Source organism: Esox lucius, chromosome 10 (genome assembly GCF_011004845.1).
Source record: "Esox lucius isolate fEsoLuc1 chromosome 10, fEsoLuc1.pri, whole genome shotgun sequence".
Classification (NCBI taxonomy): domain Eukaryota; kingdom Metazoa; phylum Chordata; class Actinopteri; order Esociformes; family Esocidae; genus Esox; species Esox lucius.
The window spans coordinates 15,248,421-15,265,090 of NC_047578.1; the positions used below are offsets into that span (position 1 = coordinate 15,248,421).

General features: G+C 45.7%; 1 protein-coding gene across 1 annotated transcript in view; it reads left to right on the forward strand.

Annotated features, from left to right (window-relative positions):
- trappc9 (trafficking protein particle complex 9) overlaps positions 1–16,670 on the forward strand; it is a 221,208-nt gene that overhangs the window by 66,285 nt on the left and 138,253 nt on the right. Inside the window, 1 exon segment of the mRNA XM_034294766.1 lies at positions 6,153–6,313. Within this exon segment, the coding sequence (XP_034150657.1) occupies positions 6,153–6,313 (161 nt within the window).

The following is a 16,670-nucleotide window of genomic DNA, read 5'->3' on the forward strand; positions in this document are numbered from 1 at the left end:
TATGAATATTGAAATTGCCAAAAATGCCAATACTATCTGCCATGATGTAACGACTCGTCATGGTGTAGTGTTGGAGGGAACCAGGCGCAGGCAGATATCACGTTCGTTGGTTTTATTAAAACAACAAACAAACCAAACACGAACGGAAAACAATACTAATGACTGAATGAAATAAAAGTGCGCAACATGCGTCTTAACAATAAACATTCAAACAGTACATTAAACAACACTCACCGATTAACCTACAAACAGCACCAATGACAGCGACAGCAACAATGATCCACAATGTGGGGAGCAGAGGGGAAACATATATACACATACAAATGATACAAATTGGGACCTGGTGTGGAAGATTGGAAACATGTGACAGTCCGGGATGTGTTCGTGAGATATGGGAACTTGTGATAATATGGCACGGTGGCGCTGCTGCTCACCGCACCATGACAGTACCCCCCCCCAAAGGCCCGGCCACCGGACGGGCCAAGACGAACCCCAGCCCAAGGGAGGGGGGGCGGGGCAGCGCAGTACCCCCATCGGCACAAACCCGCCGAGGGGGCAGAACAGCTGCGACTAACCAGGGTGGCGGAGCCGTCGGGACAGGCCGGGGAGGCAGAACCGGCTGAAGATCAGGAGCCGGCGGAGGGTCAGAGGCCGGGAGAGCCGACGGAGGGTCGGTAGCCGGCGGAGGGTCAGAGGCCGGGAGAGCCGACGGAGGGTCAGTAGCCGGCGGAGGGTCAGAGGCCGGGAGAGCCGACGGAGGGTCGGTAGCCGGCGGAGGGTCAGAGGCCGGGAGAGCCGACGGAGGGTCGGTAGCCGGCGGAGGGTCAGAGGCCGGGAGAGCCGACGGAGGGTCGGTAGCCGGCGGAGGGTCAGAGGCCGGGAGAGCCGACGGAGGGTCGGTAGCCGGCGGAGGGTCAGAGGCCGGGAGAGCCGACGGAGGGTCGGTAGCCGGCGGAGGGTCGGTAGCCGGGAGAGCCGACGGAGGGTCGGTAGCCGGCGGAGGGTCAGAGGCCGGGAGAGCCGACGGAGGGTCGGTAGCCGGCGGAGGGTCAGAGGCCGGGAGAGCCGACGGAGGGTCGGTAGCCGGCGGAGGGTCAGAGGCCGGGAGAGCCGACGGAGGGTCGGTAGCCGGCGGAGGGTCAGAGGCCGGGAGAGCCGACGGAGGGTCGGTAGCCGGGAGAGCCGAAGGAGGGTCGGTAGCCGGAAGAGCCGAAGGAGGGTCGGTAGCCGGAAGAGCCGAAGGAGGGTCGGTAGCCGGAAGAGCCGAAGGAGGGTCGGTAGCCGGAAGAGCCGCCGGGGCGGCCGGGACAGGAAGGGGCGCCGGGGCGGCCGGGACAGGAAGGGGCGCCGGGGCGGCCGGGACAGGAAGGGGCGCCGGGGCGGCCGGGACAGGAAGGGGCGCCGGGGCGGCCGGGACAGGAAGGGGCGCCGGGGCGGCCGGGACAGGAGAGGGCGGTGGCAGCCAAACCCCGGCAAGCTCAGGCGGTGCAGGCCACTCCTCCTCGGCCTCAGGCGGTGCAGGCCACTCCTCCTCGGCCTCAGGCGGTGCAGGCCACTCCTCCTCGGCCTCAGGCGGTGCAGGCCACTCCTCCTCGGCCTCAGGCGGTGCAGGCCACTCCTCCTCGGCCTCAGGCGGTGCAGGCCACTCCTCCTCGGCCTCAGGCGGTGCAGGCCACTCCTCCTCGGCCTCAGGCGGTGCAGGCCACTCCTCCTCGGCCTCAGGCGGTGCAGGCCACTCCTCCTCGGCCTCAGGCGGTGCAGGCCACTCCTCCTCGGCCTCAGGAGGCGCTGGCTGCTGCCACTGGCAGGAAGGAGGCGCTGGCTGCTGCCACTGGCAGGAAGGAGGCGCTGGCTGCTGCTCCAATGCAACAGGGGGCAATCGGCGCCGTGGCGCAGGGACAGGGGCGGCGGAAGGCCGCGGAGCAGGAAGCGGTGTGCGCCTAATTGCCAGCCTACAGCCAGGCCAGCCTGCACGGGGTCGAGGAGGCACCGGACATAGAGGGGGCGCCGTCGGGACTTCCCTCGGGCACCCTCTCAGCCCCCCCCTAAAATTTTCCTGGGGGGACCTCGGACCGGGCGTTGGGCACCTTGCCCTCTTCTTCCTCCGGCCTCGCCTACGTCCTGTCCTACCTGCCTCCTGCATGTCCTGCAGGAGACCCTTCACCAGCTCCCCTTGTTCTTTGGTGAGGGGCTTGACCACTCCACACTGGTCCAAGCCCCACAGCGGCACCCCGAACCCATCTTGGGGCAACCCCCAGCACTGCTCCCCAAGGGGATCCTCCTCCACTCTCTCATAGACCGCTTCGTCGTCATCCGAGGAGAGGGAGTCAGACCCCCAATCGCCCCTCCAGGTATATACCCTCTCTGGAGGGACTGCCTGTTGGTTCCAGGTTTGGTGGATCATTCTGTAACGACTCGTCATGGTGTAGTGTTGGAGGGAACCAGGCGCAGGCAGATATCACGTTCGTTGGTTTTATTAAAACAACAAACAAACCAAACACGAACGGAAAACAATACTAATGACTGAATGAAATAAAAGTGCGCAACATGCGTCTTAACAATAAACATTCAAACAGTACATTAAACAACACTCACCGATTAACCTACAAACAGCACCAATGACAGCGACAGCAACAATGATCCACAATGTGGGGAGCAGAGGGGAAACATATATACACATACAAATGATACAAATTGGGACCTGGTGTGGAAGATTGGAAACATGTGACAGTCCGGGATGTGTTCGTGAGATATGGGAACTTGTGATAATATGGCACGGTGGCGCTGCTGCTCACCGCACCATGACACATGACTACAAGGTTAGACAATAATTCTGGAAACTCAGTGAGGAACATTGTGTATGGCGCCTATAAATAGTAGCTATGTAAAACGATTTATCGGCCTGGTTAACTTTCATTAGTAAAACTTCAAAAGAATGAAACTCAGTGATATGTTTGAGAGTAAATTTATATTCACGGTCATAAATATTAGCGACACCCTCTCCTTTTCGGGATGCACGAGGGATATGATCACTAGGATAACCAGGAGGAGAGGCCTCATTTAAGGCAGTGAATTCATTAGGCTTCAGCCACATTTCACATAAACCAATAACTCTACCTCCTGCGACGGGCAGAACTCCGTTTTAAGCCAGCGATTGAGTTGCGCAAGTCTGCTGTAGAGCTCGTTACCACCCCTAGCTGGGAGGGGGCCAGAGACAATTACTCGATGCCGACACATCTTTCTAGCTGATGCTATGTTCTGCTTCGTAACCTCTGACTGTTTCATCCTAACGTCGTTGGTGCCAACGTGAATAAGAATATCTCTGTACTCTCTATACTTGCCAGTTTTAGACTTCGCTAGCACCAACCCCAGATTTGCGGCTAGGTCGGTGGCTCTGCCCCCCGGTAAACAGTGTACGATCGCCGGCTGATTCTTTAGTCTAATACTGAGGGTAATGGAATCACCAGTGACTACAGTTTTCAGTTTTTCAAGGCCACCGGTAGAAAATGCCTGCCGATCATTCCCCAAAAAGAGTCCCGGTGTAGTAAAGTTGGGTAAGAGGTCAACAGATACAAATATTGCGTTGGTAAAACTCTTATAATATAATTTTGAACAATTAGTTTATATAGAGTAAATTAGAAAAAAGGTTTGGCAGGTAGCCAGGTAGGTAACAGCAGGCAGAGTACAGCACGTCAACAATCCACAATCTCAACAATCCCACAATGCAATCAATAAAGGCGTCAATAACTAACCTTTTCATCAAGTGAAAAGACGAGAGAATTGTGGAATCTACTAGAAATAAATAAATAATGTCGTTGCTCTCAGTAGATTTGAACTTGAGAGGCACTGTCTTTAACCACTACGTCACGGCATTACATGTTTCCGCAGTCACTAGACTCCATTGAGGATTGTGTTAAACTGACTAAAGTTTCTTATTAAGTTTACCTCAACCACAAATAGCATCTATGAACTGTATTGCTTTTGCCACTGGCCGTTTTAACTGATTATTAGCCAGTAATAGGCTTACTAGAATCTACTAACTTCTAGGAATAATCATAAGAACTGAGCAATTGCTAGCGAGACTAAAGATGAACTATTCCATGCCAGACGCAGTCGCAGTATAACCGTATACAGTTTCATGTTTCGGTTTTAGCCAGTGCTGAATTCGTTAATACGGAATAATTCACAGTGTGTACTTCGCTTCGCCTGCGAGGAGATACAAACTCGGGACCTTATACGTCTGCTTCTCTAACCACTCCACTAAGCGGAACTGGCTAAGTGCGAATGCAGACACAGGATTGTAGCCTAGCATGAACAATCTCAAGGCTCCAAGTCCATCTTCAGAGTCCTTTATGTTCCTTTTTTTCTCTGTACTTCATGTTATCAAGAAGTTTAAAAGGGCCACATGTTTGCTGTACTCCTAGGATAAACTTGCATGTCTTATGTTTCACAGAGAATGTTTTAGGCTAAGGTTTCAAGTATTTTTTCTGCATAACAGCACTCTCTCTATGAGTTAGCATTGACTTGAATTCTCCTCACCCTTGATTTAGACACACACAGTACTACCTCCCCTCATCTTCAACCTGCCCATTTTCAGTGTGGACTAGAAGAAACTATTTGATAAGGGAAGGGGAGGGGAGGAGGGGACAAGTTGTGTCATTGTTTATAATTCAGTCTTGAATACAGGATTGTGCACCTTGCCATTTTCAGGCCCATGCCACAGGAGCCAATGTCTGTGGATGTGACTCTAGAAAAAATCACAACGGTCGATTTCAGCCAAGAAATAAATGAAAGGGGGTTGTATGGTAGGAGACTCAGGAGGACCCCACTGCTGAGAGAGACATAAAATGCCTAACTGCAATTTGCCAAAACACCAGAACATGCCACCATTCTTCTGAGACCATCCCCTGTGTATAACCAGTTGTGCAGACCAAGTCATTTGGTCAATATCAACTTATTCTTTTAGAGACAGTCAGAGTGCCAATACTTTAGTCCACATCTGGCCTAGGTAGTCAATATGCTTAATTGGGTGACTTTAAAAGGAAGCTATGGAAGCTGCTGAGAAAGCTGTAATCAATGAGAAGTTAAGTAATTGTCTATATACCGTGATGTTGACAGCATCTATGAGTTATTAGGGAGATGGATAATTTGATAGATAGTTAGATCCAGGAGGGGCTTTCTCTTCTGAGAAGTCTTTAAGTCATCGTTGCTGGCTGATAACAATACACTAGAGTCTGAGTCTGACTGTTTTATTGATTCCAGTTCCCAACAGGATCAGATGGCCAGTCGCTTCAGTAATAGCAGATGCACCAAGTTGACAATTGAAATCCAATGCTTTAGATTTAGTTGTTATTCAATTTGCAGTATGGACAAATGTATCTCCTTCATTGAGGAACAAGGCCAGCCGTCTTGCTCCTCTATGATTTAGCCTCTTAACCCAGACTTGGCTCTGCTTGTACTGTAACAATCAAAGTACTTTACTGTCATTTAGTCTCCTTTAACCTCCTTTACGTTTGGGCTTATTTTTCCATAACCTCTAGTTATCCTTACCAATAGCTAGGGCTCTCAGTATGTCTTTATTTCTATGTGTGTGTCTGTGTGTTAGCACTACTGCCCAAGTTTGTGTCTCTCTTGATTAAGTGTCAGATGGTGGATTTTTACATCGAAAGTCCTTTTCCACACATCTACAAGAGTGTAACCTACAGATGTGTGTAGATGTGAAATGATAATGTGTTAATTACACATCCCAACTCCACTGGAAACACTCTTAGTAGAGTGTGGTCACTGCCAAGGACCGGTCATAAGTAGTGCGGGATTATCAACATGTAATCCACAGGCCAACATTATTTCGTGAGTGTTTATATTTTGGCCCCTTAATTTCTTTTGTAAAAATGAAATACCTACAGTATGTTCTTAATGAATTATTTTTTTTAAACCAAACGCAGAAGAACTTGGACAGACTAAGGAATTGTCGTCATCAATGCTTATCAATTATTACCTGATTAAATTAACTGAATTAATTGACTTTCTCAATTCCTTCCTGATGTATTTCAAGTCACATTGCTTTAGATTGAGGTCGTAATACAAGTCTGTTTTTGATTGACCATTTAAAACAAGTTTTCTTCTTCACTTACACTCCTGTGTGTCTTTAGGTCAGCCCACCCCCTCCAGCCCTCTAAAGAGGAGTTGTCCAGTAGTGTGTCTGTCCAGCTGTTTAATGGCGAGACTCAGCAGCTGACCATCACACTGGAGAACATCGGCTCTGAGGACCTGGAGACATTGGAGATCACCTCCAAGATCAGCAATACTAAAGGTCAGTGGTTAGACAGAATGAAAACACATTGATCTGGCATAAGCATGTTTACTTATCTATCAATCTAGATTGATCTTAACAATTCCTACTTTTACTAATCCTAGCCCTTAAAATGACCTTAACTTCAACCTAACCCAATCCTTAACCTCAGTAGCCTAAGATTTATTTCTAAATATATTCTAGCCCTAATGCCTCAACCTAGCCCCCATGCTAACTGGTAATGCATAAACCTAATACAAATTCTAAACCTAGTGCCCTAAACCTAACATTTAAGGCAAACGAGAAAACCCTTTTAAAGATGAGGACAGGAACAATGTCCCCATTCATGTACCTTTTGTGATTCAACTACAGTTTGGGAAAAATTCTGTCCCTGTTATATAGTTAAAACGCACACCTTCCCCTGGTGGCTCCTATCCTGTCTGCAGCCATAGAGGTCACTGGTCATTGACTTTTGGTTCCTCAACTTTCATGCTGTCTTGCCCGATCGCTTTGTGTTACATCACTTTGTTCAACAACTGCTGAGATCCCCTGAGCTCTGCATTTTGGCTCTCTTTCCGTCTCCCTTCGTCTCGATCCCCTCCACCTGTCTCACTCACTTGCTCCGTCTTTTGCTCCGTCTGTTGCTCCGTCTGTTGCTCCGTCTGTTGCTCTCCCTGTCTCTCTATCTCCCTCTCTCTCCCCCCCTAGAATTAAACTTTTATTAAAATAACCCACCTTGTCAGAGCTGTGGTTTACCATTGGCGCTGTTGAGGGCTACACGCGCGCACACACACACCCCATTCCTTTTGAAGTTGCCAAGGAAACTGATGTGATGAGCAGAATGGCTGCAGTAGAAGTGGGAATGTGGAGTGGCACGTCTGTACAGTGCTGCATGCTGCAGTGGAGTCCACCAGGCTGCACACGTACACATGCACACGTACACATGCACACGTACACATGCACACGCACACATGCACATGTACACGCACACATGCATGCACACATTCACGCGCACACACACACGCACGTACATGCAGACGCACACACATGTACACACACGTATACAAACATGTACGTACATACACACACACACACACACGTACACACACTCGTACACACACGTACACACGTACACACATGCGTGCACATACACACACACACACGCACGTACATGCAGACGCACGCGTACACACAAGCGTACACACAAGCGTACACACACGCGTACACACACGCTCCTGTCCTTGTTTCAACTGCCTCTCACTGACTGCCTGATTGTACAAAAACCAGTGTTTTTTTTTATTCTTCCATGAAGACACTATTTCAGACAGAGCCATGCGAGCACAACACTCCCAAACAGATCCCATAAAAACCGAATGTGGAAAAACAAATATTGCAAACACTCGCCATAAACGGGGCTGCAGTCTTCCAACATGACTTGATGTACGGGTTTCAAAGAGTTCCCAACGGATATCTGTCCGCACGAGAACAGCTTCTTAAAATTCAATTTGGTAAAAGACAAGATTTCGCCAAGTTCTGCAGTGTCATCAAGCCCTTGCTTGAGGAGGCTAAAAGGATTAAACGTTTTCACAAACTTGGTTACAGTAGTCCACAACCACTAGCTGCACATCTACGTTACCAGCGATGTTTTGATAGCTTTAATGAAAAGCCTTTTCAGGATGCTACAGTGATGATTGATTGTGTTTACTCCGCTTGCTCTCTGCTTGCAGGAACATATCCTCGTACAACTATCCTGAAATCTTTAAAGTTTACATTCTGATTTGCTTCATGGATTCCATTTGGCTTTGATTGGAAAATGTGAGCTTGGTGCCCTCACCGTTACTTGGGACCACTTATCGTCTGGTCCGTTGAATTATGGGCATGATTCAGTTCATGAGAAAGGTGAAGCGCAGTTATTGATAGAATTGTAAGGCTAGGGCATGTATTTGCTTGAGACAACATGTCGCATCCACCTTTCTCCGGAAACACAAGTGCTTGTTTAGCTTCTGCAATATGCGTCACTGTGTGACGCCTGTTTTCTGATTGGTTAACAGGGATTAAATCGCTTTCAAATTTGTGCACTGCCCCTAGGGCTAAAATAATTTTGGTGCAGCATTAACCAGTTTGATAATTACAAGGCTAGAAACTCTCTGTAGGTAATTACATTGGGAAATGTAAGGTTGATAAGGCTTCCAAATGGCAACCTAGTCCCTTTATAGTTCCCTCCCTGTGGCAGTAAACTGCATGAATAATATGGTGCCACTTCAGATGCAGACAGTTTATTGGAATACTGTAAGTGGAGGAAAGGATCTCATTTTGCTTTATATTACTTATAGTCATTAAGATACTCTGGGGTTTATTTCCCTGGAGGGATTCGCTTCTTACAGATCCCAGTACAGATTTCCTTTGACAGTTGACCGTACTGTAAAGCAGCGAGAAATCTAATGTGTTTAAGTGGAGATTCCATAACTTAAGTTGGTGTGGGTTGGATGGTCATCCACATGTCTTGAGGATTTTGGAAGGAGAAGGTGCTCTTGACATGACACTCATATAGAGTTTGTTGTCTATAAATAGCACTTATAAAGGGATGTTCCTATTCCTGTAAGTCCTCTGAAATGTCTTAGATCTTATTATGATTTTGTTAGTTTAGTGCTATACTGATAATCTTTCTGTCACGTTTTAATGATGTGGTGGACCGGTGAACATGCTTGGGGCTAAACCCCCCAAATGAATTGATTGAGACAGAAGCAGTAGGCTATTGCTCTCCTTCCACCCATAAATGAATATATGCCTGTCACCTCTTTATTTCTGCATAGTGGTCTCCGAAAGGCTGGTTCTGGTAGGACTGGTGGTCCTGGGTAGCTGGTTCTGATAGGGCTGGTGATACTATTGATATGAATACACCCCCCCCCCCCGCCACACACACACACACCCCAAAACCAATTAAGTACCAAAACCAATTAAGCTGAGGTACAGTACATATAGAAGACCTTTGGTAGGTGCTTAATGACATACCAGGCTGGTTGAGAAAGCAGAGTAGTAACCTTTATCTTCCTAATTTGTGTTTGCTCTGTTTATTGAAGCTGGTTGGCTGGAGGAGATCATTGCCCTTTCTGCTAGGTTTTTCACCTGTTCCTATAGTGTTATTTTGAGGAAACAGTAATCATCCCCTCTTTAAGTCATTAGCCCATTCAACATTTGATCATTATGGCTCTGCGACCATGGGATAGCAGTGCAATCCATGAATTGGAGATGAGTTTTGTCAAACTTCGCTGTGTAGCCTTTATTGATGTTATTGCATAAAAAATGTCTTCTTAAATGTCCATGTTTTTGCTTAGTAAATCCAATTAACGGCAGACCACAACACTGGGGGACGGGGTAGTGTTCTTCAATTTGCTGATTGAGTCAATGGCTATCAAGACATTGTTTTTAAAATATATTTTTAAATATCAAACAGAACAATTGTATGTAACATTTGTTTTGCTCTAATGTGAAAATTGATCAGGGGTTTCAATACTTTTGCAATCTGAAAAAGTAAATTTGCCCACTGAATGTTCTTTTTTATTAATGTGTTAGGACATGTACCATATGTGATCCTCACTTCATCCAATTTAAGAAATAACATTGATACTTCACAATCAATTTATAAATAATACAATTTAAAAAGTAAGTACTCCCCTAGCTTCAATAACTGGTGTGGCCACCATTTGGCTGAAAAATATTAATCTACCCATTGCTTGTAACAGTTTATCAGTCTCTTATATCAACTGGGAGGATTTTTTGTGCACTTTTATTCACATTATAGCTTCAGCTGTGTAATGGTTGATGGTTTTCTTGCATGCGTGGCCCAATTATAGTCCCCACAGTGGTCAACATGCCCCTGTCCCAACTTTTTTCAAACTCCATATGTATTTTTACAAAATACTATTACATTTCTCAGTTTCAACATTTGATATGTTGTCTTTGTACTATTTTCAATAAAATAAAGAGAGAAACAATTTGCACCTGATTGCATTCTGTTTATATTTGCATTTTTCTGGAGACGGTTCCCAACATGTCCCCTTCTGTTATTTGTTAGTGATATCTCTTTAAATGCTTTTGAAATGCTGATAGCCTCACATAGAAACACAAAAATGTATTTCACTTCAGAATCCTAACCCTTAAAAATCCTATTTACCCTAACATTAACCCCCAAATCATATTCCCAAATCAAAACTTCCTAAACCAAACCCAAATTCTTATCCTAAACATCAGTTTAACCCAAGCACCAACCCCAAACCTAAAATAACTGTTTTATTAGCCAGATGTCCTAACTGTGCCTAATTTGGTGGTTTTAACTATTGAACTTCTGCTTCTCAGAAGTATAGTAATACATGTACATATGTGTACATGCAAACCCACACACACAGGCTGGCCGTGGTAGCTTAGCCAAAACCCCACGCTGTAGCCTAAGAGGGGGAACACAGCATGGAGTTCTACATTATGTAATCATGCCTGTTAATTGCACAGCAGTGCCATGGATCAAACTATACAAGCCTTTTAGTGAGAGCCCGCTTCCCAGTTCTCTCTTGTTGGCAACCTGTATGTCTAGAAAACTTTATTAGGGACAACTGTATGGTATTATTTCGTCAGAGTGGTTCAGACAGGAAAATAAATAAAAGATTCTAAGCACAGTGTACATTTTATGCAAACCATTGGCTCTTCATTTTTCTTTTTATAGCCAGTATCAGTTTATTGTTTTCCTTATATGATGAATCACTTGTTGAAATATTGTGCCTGATGGGGTTTAAATGATACACATCTCACCAGCTCGGCCTTACAGCGATAATGGACCTTATTTCATTTAGATTAAGCATTCTTCCCCGGTGAAGAAGTGAATATGAAGTAGGTGATAGTGGCTCCGGTATCCTCATGATTCCCATCTCTGTTCTGAAGCCCTGAACACAGCCTGCATTGTTTTCTGGAGGATTTCCTGTCTTTCATTCTCCCCCACATCTTCTCAGACTTTCCCCATCATGGTTTATAAAATATAAAAGACAATTCAATAAAGTGTCCTCTCAAGGTGTGTGTGCGTGTGTGCGTGCATGCATGCATGCTTGTGTGCGTGCATGCGTGTCTCGGTCTCGATGTCAGGGTCGTTGTTGTGGCTTGCGTGTGTGGCCAGCCGTACAGTACATTGTGTGCAGAGCTAGCTGTCCGTGTTAGGGCCGCTTCCCCTGGCAGAACCTTTTTGTCTACAGGTTGATCAAGCATGCTGTGCTGAAGTGGTGTTTTTTTTCCCAAAAGACAGATGACACTCCAGCATAAGCAGATGGTCTCTCTCTGTGCGTGCGCGCGCTTGCGCGTGCTCCCGTCATTACTTTCCGAGGCAGGTCACAGGGTTCCTGTGTAAAAAGTGGTCACCGCAGCAGACCGACCGAGACTGACGGCGTTGTCCTCTTTAGTGGACCTACCTCACGTACTGCTGGTTGTCCTGGCAACTCTGCCCTGTGTTTTTCCTAGCGCCCAGTGCCCCTCCCTCCCTCTCTCAGAAATGAGTGAGTAAAGGATGGCGTGTGTCAGGGAAGAGGCATCTGTGGAAAAGCAAATAGCATTAATGCCGGAGGGCGTGCGGATGGCCAGCGGCCAACTGCCGTGGTAGAGGAAAGTGGTTCAGGTATCATGGAGGAGTTGCAGTTCCACGTTCCGTCCACAGAGGGCAGTAGAGACAGCCGGAACAAGGTTGGAGATGGTCTCTGTCTGGTTGGATTATACTGATTTGAGTGGTATTGGTTGGCTATATATAGACTAATGGCATTAATTATAAGTGAATGTCACCAGACTCAGTTTCTCTCTGCCTCCTCTCCTGGCAATCTGTTACAGACTGACAGTATGGAACGTGTATCAGCTTGTGTGAGCGACAGTGTGTTTGACCTGTGGCAGCTCGTAGTTTGGGCCATTGGAAAGGCAGGTCGGTGATCGATGTTTTTTGGGTTGAAAACGATGCCGTTTCCTGTTCACCAATGCCAGTTTGATGCCAGCTGCTGCTTGTGCGCAGGCAGCCGCCATGTTTGTGGTGCTCTACAACTGGGCATTGTTTCACTCGCATCCCCCTGCTACATCACAGATGTCCAGTTATTGCCATCAGCCAGCCCATCGCCTGTAGATGCAGAGTTTTAAAACTGGTTCTTGACTCCAGTCCCGACTTTCATGACTTGGGACTCGACAGGGACGTCAGCCAAATGTGATTCAGACCTGGACTTGTATTAGATATGTCATTTTGATTAGACTATTTTTTGTTTGACAACACTAGTTGCTCTGAGCAGTTTTTTCACATAATCAGCAAGTTGCTTTACAGTTATATATGCCTATGTCATATTCCTCACCCCTGGCATGTCCCCAACTTTATCTCATTGTCAGGTTGTGGCATGTCTCTTTTCCTTTGTGTAACATTTTAGATTCTTAATAAACACTGTGAAGACAGTATTGCAAATACTAATCTACCTAAGCCTATTGCAGACGTTACAGCCTACCATTTGTTTTGGCTCCATTTTGTTCATGACATTTTCCTTGGAAAATGTAATACATTGGTGCAAAAAAGTAATTAGTCAGCCACCAATTGTGCAAGTTCTCCCACTTAAAAAGATGAGAGAGGCCTATAATTTTCATAATAGGTACACTTCAACTATGAGAGACAAAATTAGAAACAATTATCCATAAAATCACATTGTAGGATTTGTAATGAATTTATTGGTAAATTCCTCGGTGAAATAAGTATTTGGTCACCTACAAACAAGACTGAATCTGCAATAGGTAAGCAGCTTGGTGTGAAGGAATCAACTGTGGGAGCAATTATAAGAAAATGGAAGACATAAAAGACCACTGATAATCTCCCTCGATCCGGGGCTCCACGCAAGATCTCACCTCATGGGGTCAAAATTATCACAAGAACAAAAATCCCAGAACCATACGGGGGGACCTAGGGAATGACCTGCAGAGAGCTGGGACCAAAGTAACAAAGGCTGCCATCAGTAACACACTACGCCGCCAGTGACACAAATCCTGCAGTGCCAGACGTGTCCCCCTGCTTGAGCCAGTACATGTCCATGCCCGTCTGAGGTTTGCAAGAGAGCATTTGGATGGTCCAGAAGAGGATTGGGAGAATGTCATATGGTCAGATGAAACCAAAATATAACTTTTTGGGAAAAACTCAACTTGTCGTGTTTGGAGGAGAAAGAATGTTGCATCCAAAGAACCCCATACCTACTGTGAAGCATGGGGGTGGAAACATCATGCTTTGGGGCTGTTTTTCTGCAAAGGGACCAGGACGACTAATCCGTGTAAAGGAAAGAATGAATGGGGCCATGTATCGGGAGATTTTGAGTGAAAACCTCCTTCCATCAGCAAGGGCATTGACGATGAAACGTGGTTGGGTCTTTCAGCATGACAATGATCCCAAACACACCGCCCGGGCAACGAAGGAGTGGCTTCGTAAGAAGAAGTTTTGAAGGTCCTGGAGTGGCCTAGCCAGTGACCGGACCTCAACCCCATAGAAAATCTTTGGAGGGAGTTGAAAGTCTGTGTTGCCCAGCGACAGCCCCAAAACATCACTGCTCTAGAGGAGATCTGCATGGAGGAATGGGCCAAAATACCAGCAACAGTGTGTGAAAACCTTGTGAAGAATTACAGAAAACGTTTGACCTCTGACATTGCCAACAACGGGTATATAAAGTATTGAGAGGAACTTTTGTTATTGATCAAATACTTATTTTCAATTTACCAATAAATCCTACAATGTGATTTTCTGGTTTCTTTTTCCTAATTTTGTCTCTCGTAATTGAAGTGTACCTATGATGAAAATTACAGGCCTCTCTCATCTTTTAAAGTGGGAGAACTTGCACAATTGGTGGCTGACTAAATACTTTTTTGCCCCACTGTATGTCAGAAGCGGAGTGACATTGTTTGTAAGGGATATCATAATTAAATGTATGTTTTGATTGTATGGGGCTTAAGTTGACATGTAACATCCATTTTTGAACAGAGACTTAAACCACTAGTGTGTCTTGCTATTCCACCTTGCTGTGGAATGATAACGACTGAACTGATTTACGTCCGGCGCAACTGAACGAGGTGTTTAAATGTGATGTGAATGGGACTTTAGAAGCGCTCATTCTTTCAAGTCGATGTTAGGCTGAACTCTTAACGCTCCCCTCTCTGTGTTAACATAGATCCGTTATTATGTCTGCTTCTCAGATGTCTCGGATAGCCATAGAAAACGGAGGGGAAGGGAGAGAAAGAGATGGAGCGTGAGTCAATATGAAACACTAAAGTGTTTGGGAGGCTAGCTATTGAAATGGAGGTCGTTTTATGTCTGTTCTGAAGAGGCTCTGCCGTGGTCTACGGTCTACATGAATTCATTCATTCTGGGGTAGAAACGGCTCAGTTTAGTACTTGAAACAGAAAGATCTCTCGGTCCTGGCTGGGAATGAATAGAGTCATTGTCTGTCATTACTTTGAGTCATGCTGTTTTTGTAGTGATGATAATGCCATTACCAGGCCTATCATGGCCAGTTCCAGCGCCCACTGACTAGGCTACCTGTAGAAGTTGGCATTGTGGTGTCAACATGGCAAAATGAATAGCTTTGTTATGTTGCTCCCCCTTTCCCCCCCTCCCTCCGTCGTTCCCCTTCTCTCCATTCATCTCCTCTTCTCCTTCTCTCTATCCATCTCTGCTGCTAAGTCGCTGCCGCTGGCTTTCCCCTCTCTGCCTCCATTAATTCTCCCGGTGGAGTCTCTTGTATACATATTTCAGGCTCTGTGTCATTAACACCATCTATTTTTCACGGCCCTACCTTGTCACCTTTTTGGCGATCAGAATGGGTCTACCAGCGAGGCTTTGAGGTGCGTTCTGTTTTAATGAGATGCGTTGGGCTGGATTGGTCCAGGTCAGGGCTCTTCCCTTTGTCACCCATGACCCTACAGAGTAGCTTTGGTCACTGCCCAGACATGGATGTTTGGTTACAACCCATCGTCTGATTGTTGTGTGCGAGGATTCTACACAAACTCTGTATTTTAGTATGACACCCAAGCATCCCATGTCTGAGCTGAGCTCAGTGATATTGTCCACTATTCATATTTGATTTTACCTACATGCCCAGTTGCGTAAGTACATACATTTTGAGTTATTATTGACCTGTCATTCATTGATTTTGTCAGTCAGAGAGGTTCACATGAATGTTTGCACCTCTTAACCAATTGAAGTTTGTGACTGGTTGTGGACTGTATGGGTCCTGGCCCAAATTAGTGAGCTATATAGATACTAGGGTGTTATTTGGGATGCAAACACTTATTTGGGATGCAAACACTGAGTCTTTGAGTGGAAAATGGAAGTCCAGAGTCACCTGCTGCTGAATGCATCACATTGAATGAGAAAGAAACACTTGGGATACGTTTCAAATACTGTTGGGATTTGATTCATGCCAAGTAATAATCACCTTTTACAGACCAAGTTAACAATGGAATACTCTGCATTGATAGCTGTGGAGGCTGGCTTGTGCGACCAGCATTACAAGCACTGCATACTGAACTTAATGGAAAATAATGGAATTTCCGTGAAGACTGGCTTGGCGTGCAGTATGTGAATGCATTGCACACAGAACTTTGAATTGCAGAATTGTTGTGGAGAGATTGGCTTTGTGCATAATATTGCATGTTTTGCATTAAACCTTTATAGCTGCCCTGTAGAGTGACGTCATTGCCCAGTAATTTAATGCATCTCATATTGGAACTGATGAATATCCGGGATTGCAATCATTTTAATATTAGAACTTGGAGATGATTGTGGAGTTGTGAATTGTAAATGTAATTGCTGTGGAGTTGTGGATTCATGGCAGAACATGTAAATGGGATTATTGGCAAACCTTTTTTTTTTTTTTGAGAGCAGTCCGGTGAACGGCGTTGTGCTTTCGCTGTGGAACTTGGATCCGTGCTGATTGTTGCCGACATTTTGAAAAACCACATGTTGAGGTTTTTGGTGTGCACGCGTGTTGCTTCTGTTCCCTTTCTCCTATCTGCTTTCAATCTCCCGCTCTAATGTACCATTACACTTCAGTTATAATGAATTAAACATAGCATTGGAAGTTCCCTGCAGCTAACAAATCTTCCCAGCGACCTTTCGCACTCTTGATACGGTTGACTGGTGCGTCATTACTCCTCTTCTAGCCGTTTAATTTCAACGTGGATTTCTTGTATTGTTTTTATAACCGTTTAGAGGCGAGACATTGTTTTTGCACCTTACATAACATTTCAACTATTTTCTATTTGCATTGCACGTGTGGCTTTAACAAAACTATTTGCTTGTGGGAAAATAAAACTTGAAAAAAATGGTGAACTTTCCCTTTTA